This window comes from Apium graveolens, chromosome 1, assembly GCF_009905375.1.
Source record: "Apium graveolens cultivar Ventura chromosome 1, ASM990537v1, whole genome shotgun sequence".
NCBI lineage: Eukaryota > Viridiplantae > Streptophyta > Magnoliopsida > Apiales > Apiaceae > Apium > Apium graveolens.
The window spans coordinates 120,430,358-120,445,055 of NC_133647.1; the positions used below are offsets into that span (position 1 = coordinate 120,430,358).

Consider the following 14,698-nt stretch of genomic DNA (forward strand, 5'->3'; position numbering starts at 1 on the left):
TCTAGGTGTTAGGACGCGTCCTAATGTATTGCAATGGGGTAATCCAAATTTTGCTTATGGTTGTAAGTAAAATTCCAATTTTATTTTCAACTGCAAATGGAATTTGGGGGGTAGTTGTTATACCCAAAATTTGGCATTGGATTGACTTGGGTCAAATGCGGATCAAGTACGGTCAAACTAGGTATTGCATTGTAGGAGGTGAGGACGCGTCCAGGCACAGAGGACGCGCCCAAATTTGAGGAGATGTTTTATGGAGGATGGTCTGATAATGGGGAAGCTTGGGAGTGCATGATTAGGGTAGAACGCGCCCGGGCATTGTGGGCGCGTCCATAGTGGTGAAGGTATTTGGAAAATATGGACTTTTGGCAATAGAAGCTGCAGGACGCGCTCGTACTGCTTAGGACGCGTCTTGTCGCCGTGGCATGCTGTAAGAAGCAGTTGTTGAGGAATCAATGCAGGTTTTATGGAGGTTAGGGCGTGCCCAGTGTCTTAGGATGCGTCTTGTGTTTAGTCTATATACTCTCAATGGTGACTTCAGGACAAAGCTTGCATGGAGAGGAGCAGTGGAGATTATTTTTACTAACGTATTTGTTGCAGGTACTCTTTGCAGAATTCTCTCTTTGAGACGGTCTAGGAGGGGGATGTCCGTGAAAAACTTGAAGGCCTCCAGAGGTATGCCTGATGATTGAAGGCCTCCTTCTGTATTCAACGGGTGTCCTCGTTGGGGATGCAGGTTAACATTGATGTGTGCTTTGGGAACCCTGTTCTTGTATTCAACGGGTGTCCTTGTTGGAGAACTTTGGAGTCATCCTGCACTTTGCACCCAAGAGCTTGGGATCACCTATCCTGTTATCTGGTGGGTTATCCTCATTCGGGGGACAGGGATGCGTCCGACACTTATGGTGAACCGTGGCTATACTTGCGTCCGTAAATCAAGGGAGATAGCTGTAGCGGAGTGTTATCCTTGCGCAGTGAGATGCACTATCCGTGAAGTCCTGCGATTACGGATGAGCCTTGGGCCTTCGCGGTTGGGCCTCATAGTTGGACATTCCTAAAGCTAGCGGAAGACATACTTTGGATGGGCTTCTACCGGGCCTAGTAATAAGAAGTCTAAGCCTATTAGATTTCTTGTTCCACAAGAACTACGTCAGGCTTGATCCCTATATAAAGGGTACGTAGGCATATTGAGAGGGTAAGAAGTTGAGAGCTGATAAGAGAGGCACCACTTACTCTGATCAATCTCAGCCTAAAACAACCACAAACCACCACACACCGCTTGATTTTTTGGAAAATAACCCCCGTCATAGATCTTAATTTAGGCGAGAAACCTCAATCTTTGTTGTTACCAGATTCCTCCGTCAATAAGACCCTTTGGAGCATTTTCTTAGAGATAACATGGAAGATTTGGATGAAAACTTTATTGGACATATGGAGAGTAGCAATGCATGGTCTACTTTTAGAAATAATTTAGAATATGAAATGTATGACGCTCATCTCCAACAGTTCTAGTTTTCGTAAAAAAAACTAGCTAGTAGTTTTAAGGAACTTTGTTTTATGCTGCTTTGTTTCGACTAGGAAATTGGATTGACCATTTATACCAATATTTCTAGTTGGATTGATTAAGATACAATGTCTCTGTAGTATAGACTTAATATTTTGCTTTGTAATTTATTTATTAGAAAGAAGTTTGACCAGCCTGACTGTGATGTTTTGCTTTTATTTTCTTAATTAATAACTCTAGTTTTAGAGTACTAGTAGTATTGTACAATTATATTTTAGTCTGTGATATTTTATGTAATTTGGTTACCAATACATGGATTTATGTGATGCAAAGGTAACTCCGGAAATCTACAATTTATAGTCAGGTTATTACTATCATTCTCATCCCTCATTCCCTGGTATACTTTTTTATGTCATATGAGTTTAAATAGTAAATGTGGATTTTTCGTGAGAAAAAAATAGTACTCACTGATGAATTGGTTATATGAGTGATTTTGATATAACTGATAATCTAATGTTATCATATTTTCATTGTTAGTATTTTATGCTTAGCTTCCCTAGAACTTACGTTGTATTTTTATCTATGTATTTTCATCTTAATTTTCAGTGATCATGAGAAACTCACAAGGAAATGAAAGCAATAGTACTCGAAAATGCTCGAGATGGATAGTTGTGCACTTGTTAATGCAATTAATGATTTACTAAAACTGGGTGGCCAGAAAGGAGACAGTGGTCAATTTAAAAGTGGTGCTTGGGCTAAAGTGGAAGCTATTATGCAACAAAAATTACCTGGATGTGACGAAAAAGCCAAGTCTCATATCGAATCTAGAATTAAGCTATTAAGAAAATAATATGATGCTATTGCAGAGATGTTAGGTCCAAGTGCTAGTATGATTGGCTGGAATGATAAAGGAAAGTTTGTCAAATGTCCACAATCTGTTTGGGATGATTGGGTAAAGGTAATTATTAGAACATTACAATAAATTTGGCCAACATTATATTTATTTGATATTTTTAATATTACAACATGTAAAAAGTGTGTCAATTGTGCATTATAGAGTCACCCAAATGCTGCAAGTCTGAGGAATAAGCCTTTCCCGTTATTTGATGAGCTTAGATGAATATTTTGGAAAGACCGAGCTATAGGAAATGAGTCTGCAAATGCAATGGATGCACTTGAAGAACTTGAGGACGAAATAAGGGATGTGGAAGATGAACAAGTACCTGGTTTCACGGAGGATAATCATACTCCTAAAAAATTATACCGTCAAATGGAGACTCCCGGTTCAAGCACATCTTCCTCTGTTAGGAAAAAAAGACTAGGACTGAAACCATTGAAGCTTGAAAGATGTTTCCAGCAAGCTTGAAAAAATGAGTGGTGTTATGGAGACTGCTAGTGAACATATCAGACGACTTGCTAGCTGCTTTTAGTATGAGTCTAATTCTGCAGAAAGAAGAATGTAGGTAACATCTGAAGTAATGAAAATTCAAGGGCTAAGTGCTCCTCAAGTACTGATGGTATTGAAAAAAATTGCTCTAAATCCTCTTGAAGTTGACTTCTTTTTCAGTCTTCCGGATGATTACAAATATACTTATGTGCAAGGTTTGTTAATCCCGGATGAAGAAGATAAAAAATTATCCTACAGCTTCATGAGGTGTAGGAATATTTTAGTTGCTCATTTTGAAGTTGCGACCTGCTGTTTTTGGTGATAGAATCTAGTATTTGGATTAAACACTATTTGAAGTTGTGTCTCCTGCTTCATCGATTACAAGAATCCTTTCTTTTTTAATCCACCTTTACTCGCATTTTCTATGTGTTTAGACGTTTGTGTTTAGACGTTTATTATGAGGATAATATTATTCTGTCACCCTCTCATAATCTCAGAATTATCAGCTCGGATTATAATTATTTTCATTTAAAATAGTTCATTTATGTAGTTACCAGACAAGTTAAGAAGCGTGAGGTTGAAAAGTTTTGAAATGTTAGGAGGAATAGAGTCATACATGAGGGTATGATATAGTTTTCTGTTGGTTGCAAAATGTTAAAGTGTAGTGGCTTGTCTAATGCCGTTATGATGTCAAAGGCAAGCTAGTTCCAATGCTTCTAAAGGCTAAAGCTCTATGGATAGAGCTTATAGAAAATAATTCAATGAAGATAATGAAGCTCTGTTTATCGGGATTAAACTTGTGCTATCTAGAGCGAATTTTGGTTAAGTATAATACGAGATTTCCCTCTCTCTTTGAAAATATATGTAGTTCTTTTGAAAATGGTATGTTAGGAGAAAAGGATATTATAAAGCAAACGATATAGTACGATATATGCATATGGGTATAGTAGTCATTATATATATTAGATTGGAAATAGACTAGTTTAACCAAATAAATAATGAGAGATGAATACTCAGGAAGTTTAACTTACCTTTGTTAACCAAACAAAAATATAGCACTTCTCAGGAACTCTATTTACATGGGAAGTTAAATTTACTTGGGAAGTTAATACCCATGACTAACCAAACAAGCACTAAGTTTTCTACGTAATGTTTACTTTCATATCAGTGGCCAAATTATAGCCTATATAATACATAACCAATAAACACGTATTATGTGTTTTATCGATAGTGTTCTTTTTTATGTCAGTTAATACTCTAACTCAAGTCATGTAATTTGTAGTAAATTAAAGAAAAATATTCATTACACAAGTATATTAAGTCTATCATGCTAGTATTTTCATTTTAAGTGCGTATTTCACTGACCATTATTGCCCATAACATCAATAAAAAGTTATTATGGTCAAATTTTTCTGAAAACAGTTATATTTCGTTTCATTACATTGTGTGCATTTAATGATAATTTTGGAAAAAGTCCAAGAATAAATTCGCACAACATTAACCATGGTTCTAACTTCTAAATATAGGTATAATAGAGTTGAGGTTGTGTCGAGCTGATTTCAAAATTGCACGTTCGACTCGAACTCGATTAAAAAGTTTAGGCTCGAACTCGAATTTGATCAAAATTTTAATTTCAAACTCGAAACTCGACTTTTAAAAATTTTGATAGACTCGAAAACTCGAATTGATTTCACCAAATGTTGATAAAAACTCGAAATATGTTCGGTTCGGCTCGAGTTCAATTTGATTAAATATATAAAATATAAAATAGTCATATTTATACAAAAATATATTTATAATTATAAATTAAAAATAATAAAGGCGGCTCGCGAACCTTATGAGCTGAGTAATTTGAATTTCAAACTCGGCTGGTTAAAGAATTGGCGTAGTTCGAAGTCGATCTTGGCTCGATATTATCGAACTAAATTCAAATATTTTAAAAGACGGGTTTGAGTAGCGAATGATACCCTTAATATTTTGATGATCACACTGATAGCAAGCTAATCATATTCTAATAGCTAGCTGGCAACATATCAAGTGTCAGCTTGCTGACAACATATATTTGAACCTAACAGCAAACTGTCTGGCAGTTTGATAAATATTCGGTAATAATTTAAAATCAGTTATTAGTTGGTCATAACACCTATTCACCCCCTCTATTTGTAAAATTTTATCGAATAATTTAACTTATTACGATACTAGTTTTAAACAAACGTTTCAATTGATCATATGTGTTGTTAATATTTACTTACGAATCTACATTCACGACGTTTAATATTTCAAAGACCGCGATAAAATGGGATTTTGATATTTTGCATACTTTTACTTGGTTTCGGAAAAAATATATTCAAATAAAGGAAATATACTATTAAAATGCAGAACTTTCTATAAAATATTTTTCACATATTCTGTATAATTTATTTAATTTTCAAGGAAAATAAATTTCAATAGAGAAAAACTTTTTATCTCTTTAAAATGACTTCCCTTTTTCAAAGGGTAAACCATTTCTACAATGAACAATTGCTCATCCTTTTTATTTTTATTTTTTTAATTATAGGAAATAATGAAATATGACTAGAAATGTCAAAAAATTAAATTAAGGGTGAATATATTCTAACAGTAAGTTGTTTTTTTGACAAATAAACGGAGCATAAACCCAACTTTATTTCAGACAAAATAAAATTGTTATACATTAGAATTTGTTTTGAGTTATATATAATATTAGAGAACATAAATATATAAATGAGTTAAAATAATGTAATTTTTTTTTCTATTTTCATTATTTATTGCACAATTAGTAAAAGTAAATAAAAACATTTTACCAGAAATTATATTCAAATACGTAAATAGAATGTACAAATTTATCTAAATTAAAAATATATTTTATGAATTTCAGAGATATTATCACTTTTCATTTTCACTAATAATTAATCTAAATTCGGAGGAAATCTATAATTGGGGAGAGTTAATGTGAAGTTTGAATTTCTTTAGATTTCAAAGTTTTTAAAAATAGTGTGATATCCAACTGAATCTATCAATTAATGAAATGAGAAAAGTGAGAGTTTATAAAATTGTTATTAAAATCGTTCTTTGATGATAATATGTCATTATATTTTTGATTATTCTCCCACCTCCTACATAATTAGAATAAAAAAATATAAATAATCTATAGTTAGTGAAATTTTTTGATATTTACTATGGAATATATGGCATTACTATATAAAATTTATCAACAATTATTATGAATTTTAGAAAAGTAAAGTAAACGAAATGTGCAAGTATAAATATAAGGGTGCATGTATTACTAGCAAAATCCAAATGTCCAATGTATATTAATAGGTAGATATCCTAACAGATTATATGATATATAAAATAATATAATTTTTGGCCCCTTGGGCCATTACTAATTTGCAATCTGCAGCAACTTCTAACTAACAACTTATTTCTGTTTTCATTCTTTTTTACAAAAAAGTTAGAAGTCCAACTACTTGATCTTTTTGCTTATTTATGCACAAAAACTAAGACCTTTTTGCTTATTTAATCCTCTTCCTTTCATTCTTGAAGGTAAGTGTGGTTTGAGAGAGGTAAAAAGTGCAGTTGTACCATTAAAAAACTGACATTTGAAATGAAGAACATAAGTAACGTGATTGAGGGCTTGAAGCCTACCATACTAATGGTGATTGCTGAAACCATTCTGGGTGCAAGTAATGTGTTGTTCAAACTGGCCTCAAACGACGGCGCCGACTTGAGAATTCTGGTCGCTTATCGCTTCTTATTTGCTTCTGCATTCCTGGTTCCAGTTGCACTAGTTGTCGAAAGGTCAATATTACACCCCAACTACACACGGCTCACACACGATATATATTTTTAGTTTTAATGTTTATGCTATTTTACAGAAACAGAAGGCCAAAGTTGACATGGAAGGTGATTTGGCAATCACTGTTATGTGCGTTCGTAGGGTATGTTATTGTTCTTGAATATTTGGAAATTATTTTGATATTTTGCTATAATATTTCACTCTGGGTTTAGAAAAATATTGTTAGCTAAGACTATAAATTATAGTTCTGACAAAGAAAGACAATTAATAATAGTTTAGCTTCGTTCAATCCTCTGCAAGATTTATTATAGTTCGTTTTTCCTTGGTAAGAACTTCATAATAGTTAGGCATGTATTTTCTCCTCGAGTTAGATTGATATGACAAAAAAAGTATTTTTCTAATATATTAAAATCCAATTTAATATGATTATGATTTGAAATCAATAGTCGATAGAGTAAGAAATAATGTAGCAAATAGGTATGCCTAGAAATAGAGTAATAATTAAATGTAAGGATAAGTGCTAATAAAAAGGGCAGGGATTACGGATTTTATTCAACTCTGGCTTCCAAACGAAATATATATATACAGGTCTATATGTGAAAGAATCTGATCAAATTGGTCTGTATTTAAATGTTTAATTTTGCCACTGAACTTTGCTGCTTTGATTGTGGCTAAAATTTCCATTATCCGTAATATTTTTTGTACGAATTGCAGAGGATCAGTGGTACAAAACTTGTTTGTTTTGAGCTTGGTCTTAACATCAGCAACATTTACCACTGCAATCACCAATCTTGTTACTGCCATTACCTTCATCCTAGCTATCTCCTTCAGGTACATGAGCTGATCTCTTCTTTTAATAAAAATATTGATTACTACAATGTTCTTGCAATTATAATTGAAAGTAGAAAATAAAAATTATAGTGCGAATTCTGCTGTTTACGTATACTATCTAATCTTCAAAAAGTATACTCCCTGTGTCCCCTTTTACATGTCCATTTTTCCAAAACATTGTCCCTTTTTATATGTCCCCGGAGTATGTTTTACTCACATGATGTACATTTCACATGTGTATAAAATATGTAATGTATATAGGCTGGAGAAACTAAACTTTGATAAAGCATCAGGAAAAGCAAAGGTGATGGGAACACTTCTGAGTCTAGCTGGAGGAATGGTTCTTACGTTATACAAAGGCCCAAATTTAACTAGGTGGAATTTTCATCTTAACCTTGTCAATCAGCGCGATCATCATAGTGGATTCGTGGTAGGAACCCACTCGAGCATGATACCGGGTGTTTGTGCTGCTCTTGCTACTGTTACATGCTATGCACTTTGGATGATTCTTCAGGTATTCCAAACTTCATTGTGTTATTTTGTTATGGCGGGTGTTTTATAATCTTCTTTGCTACTTATCACTTAATTACACTCATGGGACAGGCAAAGATTGCAGAGCATTACCCTTGTCCCTACTCCAGTACAGCCCTGATGGTTACCATGACATCAATTCAATGCACACTATATTCCTTATGCGTGCAAAGAGACTGGAGCCAATGGAAGTTGGGATGGAACATCAGACTCCTCACCGCTGCTTATTCGGTAACTTGCGTTCATTTATGTTCTGATCTTGTATTATTCTGTTGTCAACGACATGCTGCATCAAGTTTTATACTTTCTGCTACTACTGGTCGTGCAAAAAACGTTCAAATCCTGTACTTTATCAGTGAGAGATGAGTTCTTTAAAAAACTTGATTGCAGCGGACCATCTGTGCATGTAATTCATGTGTTAATCCGACCGTTTTTTTGATCGGCAATGACCTGTTTTCTTGTAGTATAAATATGTAATTGTTTGGTAACATTCTGAGAAATCTACAGGGAGTGATGGCTACAGGAGTGATGTTTACACTTTTCGCATGGTGCGTACGCATGAGAGGTCCTTTATTTGTATCGGCTTTTAACCCTTTGATGGTTGTGATTGTTGCTCTAGCTGGACCAGTGGTACTGAATGAGACTCTACATCTGGGAAGGTATTTCCTTCAAACAAAATAACAATATTTATCCGTAATTTTAACTAGTGCCACTAACATTATTTAATTGTTTGATTTGAATGAAGATTTTCTTTTTATATTAATTTGGCAGTATGCTTGGAGGAATAACAATAATATGTGGATTATATGTTCTGCTTTGGGGAAAAGCGAGGGAACTGAAGGGGAAGGCTCAATCTGAAATAAGCTCTAAAGATTCAACAAAACCGGTCAATATCATGTTAGCTACTTCATCATCAGGAGCATCAGAAAACCATAAATACGTTGATCATAACAACAGTACTCTGAAAGGGGCCACCCTGCACCGTGCTTCAGTGGCAAATGCTGATGACGAATCTGATGAAATTACGATTGCTGAGGAACAAGTTAATTAATCAACTCAATATCTATATTTATCGACTAAAGTCTTAAGACAATATATCTGTGACAGTTTTTAAAATTGTCTAAAGTAAATGGGAATTTATCGTATTGTGTGATCCAAGTGATACTATGAGAAGTTCTTCTTGCTTTTACATTATATATCTAGGTAGCCAAAGTACAGTTAATTCTATCGGTGGTTGTTAGTCTTGTAAATTACAACCAGGATAGTACAGAATAACAAACAAGCAGTATAAAGATTAATATATACAATCGAGTAGAATCATTATTGAAAATATCAGAAAACAAAACTTATGTTATGAAACACAGGTCGTCAAATTCTAGAGATCAGACATATGACCACTTCTTTGAAATCGCTAATACCTTGTCGAGAATGTAAGGTTGCCTAAATATATTGGTATATTTTGTCATATAATTAGTCATATAATTAGCAGGCTGGTAGATAGCCAAACTGATGAAGCTGCTCTTACATTAAGCTTAGAAATGTTTTAATTGTATTGTTCGATTTAGCCCTCATCCCAAACTAGTTAGCTAGTTAGTAGCTACTGAGACTTATTTATGCAAGTCCTGAAGTGCATATATGTGACTCACAGACCCAGAGCTATGTGTTTAGCAACCCCATAATTAGATAAACTTTTCATAGTTTATCAAAATTAGTTCAAAATATGTTTCCCCCATTTTGATTCTTATTATGAAAAAGTGTGGTCATAATTTGGAGGGTAAATGAGTCAGATAAAAACAGTTTGAGTTTCAGCTCGTAAAGTGCTTGAATTGAACTTAACGAAAATCAAGACAGGCTCGAGTTTGAGCTAACGAGTACTTTATTGAGTTAGACTTGAGCTTTAAAATCACTCGGCTCACAAGGCTAGTAATAAGGTTCACAAGGCTAGTAATAAACTCCAAGGAACTTTCTTTTCTATTTTATTATTCACAAATTTTAATATCAGGTACCTGACAAAAAAGATTAATATCAGGTACATTCAAATAATAGAATTCTACACATGTAATAGATTAAATCTAGGTCAAACTTATCATATTCGAGATTTGGTTGATTTTAGTTACAGTTAAATCGACCTTGGAGCCAAACTTGAGCTGGTCGAACTTTAGTTGAGTAGATACCTCTACTTTTGTCAATTGGCTCTATTGGAATTGGTATGTTATTTTCTAGTAAGAAATTGACCAGCTCCAAATCTTTTAAATCGCTACAGGAGTCATTCACCAAATCCAGACAATATATATAAGGATCAGATGTTGGAGAGCAATGCAGATAAATAATTGTATACAGGTCTGGGAATAAGAAAATAAATATATGAAGAGAGAAAATAACCAGGTAGAAGTGCTGAAGCTAACATTAGCAATAATATTAATTCAGTTCTTGTCTGCTGGAATTTACGTGTTATACAAGTTGTGTGCAAACGATGGGATGAACTTGAACATTATGGTTGCTTATCGCTTCATTTTTGCTGCTGCTTTTATGCTTCCCCTTGCCTTTTTCCTTGAGAGGTATGTCATTTTTTGAAATAATGATATTTCAGAGTTGTTGAAATAATGAGTGTCAGTTAAACCAAGTACAATATCTTCTGTGAGTATGTCATTTATTGTTTATGAATGAGATGGATCAACATCGAAATTCTTGTTTTTGTGTGTAGGAGCGAAAGATCAAAGCTTTCATGGAAGGTGGTCTTCGAATCATTTGTTTCAGGGTTACTTGGGTAGACGTTTTTACTTGTGTTATTTTCTTTTATGATCAACTCTGTGCATTGTTCATCATATCATCTATGGTATTCGTTTGGTACTAGTATTAATTACTTGATGAAGGTTTGTATCTTGATTCGGCATAGCAAGACATGAATTTATAATTACATAGTAATTAAGGATCTGAGTTGGCTTGGTGATCAGGAGCTCACAAATTATGTGCTAGGGTCATTCTAAAGAGTACTTGTTAAAGTTGTGTACATTTTAGTTTTCGGAGAATCCATTAAAAAGAGGTATATCCCTTTTTTAAATAGATGTATTAGTTTCTAAATTATTTTTCTCTACCTCCAACAAAAACAGGGGAACACTGGGGCAACAATTCTCGCTGCGCGGATTGGCCTTAACTTCAGCATCATTTGCAACAGCCACGGCAAATCTTATTCCTACCATGACTTTTGTCTTGGCCATCAGCTTTAGGTAAGAATAACTGGATACATGGATCTATTAATCTCTAGCTAACGTTGCAATATTAGATGATAAGCCTGTTTATTATCTAATATATAGATTTGTGTGTTAGTAGATTGGAGATATTGGGGTGGAATAAAGCAGCAGGGAAAGCAAAAGTGGGAGGAACATTGATGGGAGTTATTGGGACCATGATCCTCACCTTCCTCAAAGGCCCTGATATCAAATTCTGGATTCCCCACATTGGTTTTCTTGAAAATAGTAGACATAGCGCGGTCAACTCTCACCAATTTCAAATTTTAGGCGCTTTCTTGGCTGTAGCCGCTTCTCTTATGTACTCCCTTTACTTGATCCTCCAGGTACTCTCTCTCTCTCTCTCTCTCTCTCACACACACACACACACACGACATGCATGTATAAAGCATAGAGTTTTTCTTCCTTCTGACTTGATTATTCACGTGGGGTGTGAACAGACGAAAATTACACAGCGATACCCTCATCCATACTCCAGCATAGCTCTAATGAATACAATGGCAGCAATTCAAAGCACAGTTTTTGCACTTTCGATGGAGAGAGATTGGAACCAATGGAAACTAGGATGGAACATTAGACTCCTCACTGTTGTTTACGGGGTACAATAATGCGTTTGCTCACTCTTAATAGATAATGCGTGCCCGTGTGCATAAAAGAATGTGTTTTCCGTTGTTTAAAGCAAGTCCAACGGTCTCCTAACTCGGTCATTAAAATTTGATTTAGGAGGTTAAACAGCTAGTTTATTGGATTTGCTCTTATGCGGTATAAAAATGTGCTTGGTCACGGTTAAATGCATACGTTTGCGTTTGCTGTTGCATATGTTTATACATTCCAGCACATAAAAAAAGAAATCAAAATCTCTCAGTAACTTTGTTTATTGGACTACGTATGCAGGGGGTGGCTGCTTCAGGATTGGTATTTGCGCTGGGTGCATGGTGTATACAGAAGAGAGGCCCGATATTCGTATCAGCTTTTAACCCTCTATTGCTCATAATAGCAACCATAGCTGAAATTTTGGTATTGGCTGAAAAATTGCACGTCGGAAGGTACTCATAAATCATATTATTGGAATCCGGATTTTTCTCGTAAAATCTTGATTTTTAAAGTGAAAAGGCCTATGACACTAATTTTATCACATTTAGGGCAGTGTATGTCTATATTGGTGGTGTTAAAATGTTTCAATGAAATGCATTGACAGTGTGATTGGAGCGCTAATAATAGTTTGCGGATTATATGCTGTGCTCTGGGGAAAAAAGAAAGAGACCGAAAAGATTAATCAGTTGTTGCCGAACAGAAGCTCTGAATATTAACCTATTCACCAACAGAGACAAAAATTGCATAACTTCATCAACAAAACGCACCACCAACGTTTATCATTCTATTCACCTCATTTATGAAATTTCAAAATTATTTGCTTACAATGGGTGAACTGAATCTATAACATGACATGCAATACATGATGTTGTATCTCCATCCATGGAAAACTTTATTTGTAACATTATCGTATCTTACTTGACTCGACTAGAGTAAACCCAACAAGACTCTTTGAATTTGTATAAATTTCTTTGTACGGAAATAAAATATCAGAAAAAAAAATGATATTCTGTTTCTCCAAAAAAGTTTATCATTTAAGGGAAGAAAAATCTGAATTTGTAAAATTTTGACATGAAGAAATTGATATGTAACTTTTAGCAATTTTCAATTCAATTCAGACATTTCTTACCACTCCTGATATGAAATTTTTAATTTTATTACAACTCGAATTAGTTACACAGTTCAATAAGCAAAACATTTTGTGATATGTTCATTTAAATAAATTAGTCATAAAAGATTATTGATTAATATTTTTTGAAATTATTAATTTAGTTGGGTAAATGCAATGCATTTTAAAAAAACATCTGCAATTATTTGTATTGTTATATGCGGCAAAGCCAATAATAGATGAAAAAATTACTGTCTAAAGATATCGTGCAATGATCGCATTTTATTGTAATCGTTTTATTAAGTTGTTGTAAATTAACTCTAGAACTCGTATTTTGCACGAACATGCTCTAAAATATACTAAATATTACTCCCTCCGTCCCTCCCAAATGTTTACATTTGGGTGGGGCGCAGAGTTTAAGAAAAATAATAAAGTAGTGGAGAAAAGTTGAAAAAATGAGTAAAGTAGTGGGATCGATTAATATTATATATATAAAGTGGGTATAGTGGATGAAAGTAGTGGAGGTAGTTAATTTAAAAATTATAAAAACTTTACTATTTTTGAAAAATTTTGAAATGTAAACAATTGGAAGTGACATCCCAAAAAGGAAAGTGTAAACAAATGAGAGAGACAGAGGGAGTATTATTTTAATTTCAGTTTGTTGTCCGGTGTCATTGGTGAAGGATATGTTTTTCGAGATTTTTTTGTTGTGAACTGCTGAATAGCACTGCTGAATAGCCGATACCATTTTGTCACAGAGTGGCATGTAAGGATGTAGTTTAACACCATTGTAAACCAATATGAACATATATCTCTTCTATATCTTCTATATATATAATAGAAGAATAAAAGGATAATTAGTGAAATTTAAAAATGTGTTTTATGGAAATTGAACCCAAGATGTTGCATTCACCTATACAACCTCATGCCACTACATCATATTATTACATGTGTTTTTTATCATAATGATAGGAATAAATAAATCCTGATTATGTAATTAAATATTACAGTAATTATACATGATTTGGGCTGCTAGGCCCAATAAGAATATGTATGACATTCAGACCAAAAAGGTTAACACATTGATCAGGCCTGATGGAACAAAAAAGACCCAAAAATCCTGAATATTAATTAATTTCGTAATTAATTAATAAGGGAAAAATCAGCTATTGAGAAGAGTCCCGATAAGGACATAAATCCTTGCAGATTAGCCTCAAAGGGACCTAGAAGGATAAGGAATCAGTTTCCTATTATTTAGGACTCCAAAGTCCATTCTAATTCTGAGACTTGGCTACCAAGTCTCCTATACCAAGTCCAATTCAAGGACCACCAACATCTATATAAGGGGCCTCACCCCACAAATCAGAACTACGTTTTTTTGGCTTGATTCTCTAATTCATAGAGATACGTAGGCATCTCGTAAAGGCAGAATTAAGCTACGAAACACGAGAGCAACCATTAAAGGCCTTGAGCTCCCGAACCTTAGCAGCAAATAATAACCTTAGTTTTTTATCCATAACATTTGGCGCCGTCTGTGGGAAAGCACAACAATAACCATGGCGAAAACACAGAGAACAGTTAGAGCCCTTGAAGGAGGAACACCAACGGGGACAACCCAAGTAATTTCGTCAACTGTGGAGGTACCTCCTCATTCAACCTATGCAACCACGCAATGAGAAGC

At 34.2% G+C, this 14,698-nt stretch overlaps 2 protein-coding genes across 6 annotated transcripts; both read left to right on the forward strand.

Moving 5' to 3' along the window:
* Positions 1-6,338: 6,338 nt before the first annotated feature.
* Positions 6,339-9,236, forward strand: LOC141720585 (WAT1-related protein At1g25270-like). 2 transcript variants are annotated; one of them, XM_074523086.1, is made up of 7 exons: positions 6,339-6,707; positions 6,791-6,847; positions 7,420-7,536; positions 7,798-8,050; positions 8,140-8,298; positions 8,575-8,726; positions 8,839-9,236. In XM_074523086.1, the coding sequence occupies exons 1-7, from the start codon at positions 6,514-6,516 to the stop codon at positions 9,116-9,118; spliced, it is 1,212 nt and encodes a 403-aa protein (XP_074379187.1). In that variant the 5' UTR covers positions 6,339-6,513; the 3' UTR covers positions 9,119-9,236. The 2 variants fall into 2 exon arrangements, with proteins under 2 accessions (XP_074379187.1, XP_074379180.1); XM_074523079.1 differs by having other exon boundaries at positions 6,340-6,707; positions 6,785-6,847; positions 8,839-9,235.
* Positions 9,237-10,415: 1,179 nt separating this feature from the next.
* LOC141720597 (WAT1-related protein At1g25270-like) lies at positions 10,416-12,839 on the forward strand. Of its 4 annotated transcripts, none has more exons than XM_074523106.1 (7): positions 10,416-10,625; positions 10,772-10,834; positions 11,178-11,294; positions 11,395-11,641; positions 11,756-11,914; positions 12,210-12,361; positions 12,458-12,839. In XM_074523106.1, the coding sequence occupies exons 1-7, from the start codon at positions 10,432-10,434 to the stop codon at positions 12,498-12,500; spliced, it is 975 nt and encodes a 324-aa protein (XP_074379207.1). In that variant the 5' UTR covers positions 10,416-10,431; the 3' UTR covers positions 12,501-12,839. The 4 variants fall into 4 exon arrangements, with proteins under 4 accessions (XP_074379207.1, XP_074379215.1, XP_074379200.1 ...); XM_074523114.1 differs by having other exon boundaries at positions 12,463-12,839; XM_074523099.1 differs by having other exon boundaries at positions 12,514-12,839.
* The last annotated feature ends 1,859 nt before the right edge of the window (positions 12,840-14,698 follow it).

Bases quoted from the DNA above. Each gene is read 5' to 3' on its own strand.
- LOC141720585 (XM_074523079.1), top strand. From the start codon at position 6,514: ATGAAGAACATAAGTAACGTGATTGAGGGCTTGAAGCCTACCATACTA. The intron at 6,848-7,419 runs GTATGTTATTGT...TACGAATTGCAG, and splicing joins CTGTTATGTGCGTTCGTAGG to AGGATCAGTGGTACAAAACT. The intron at 7,537-7,797 runs GTACATGAGCTG...TAATGTATATAG, and splicing joins ATCCTAGCTATCTCCTTCAG to GCTGGAGAAACTAAACTTTG.
- LOC141720597 (XM_074523099.1), top strand. From the start codon at position 10,432: ATGAAGAGAGAAAATAACCAGGTAGAAGTGCTGAAGCTAACATTAGCA. The intron at 11,915-12,209 runs GTACAATAATGC...CTACGTATGCAG, and splicing joins TCCTCACTGTTGTTTACGGG to GGGGTGGCTGCTTCAGGATT. The intron at 12,362-12,513 runs GTACTCATAAAT...ATGCATTGACAG, and splicing joins GAAAAATTGCACGTCGGAAG to TGTGATTGGAGCGCTAATAA.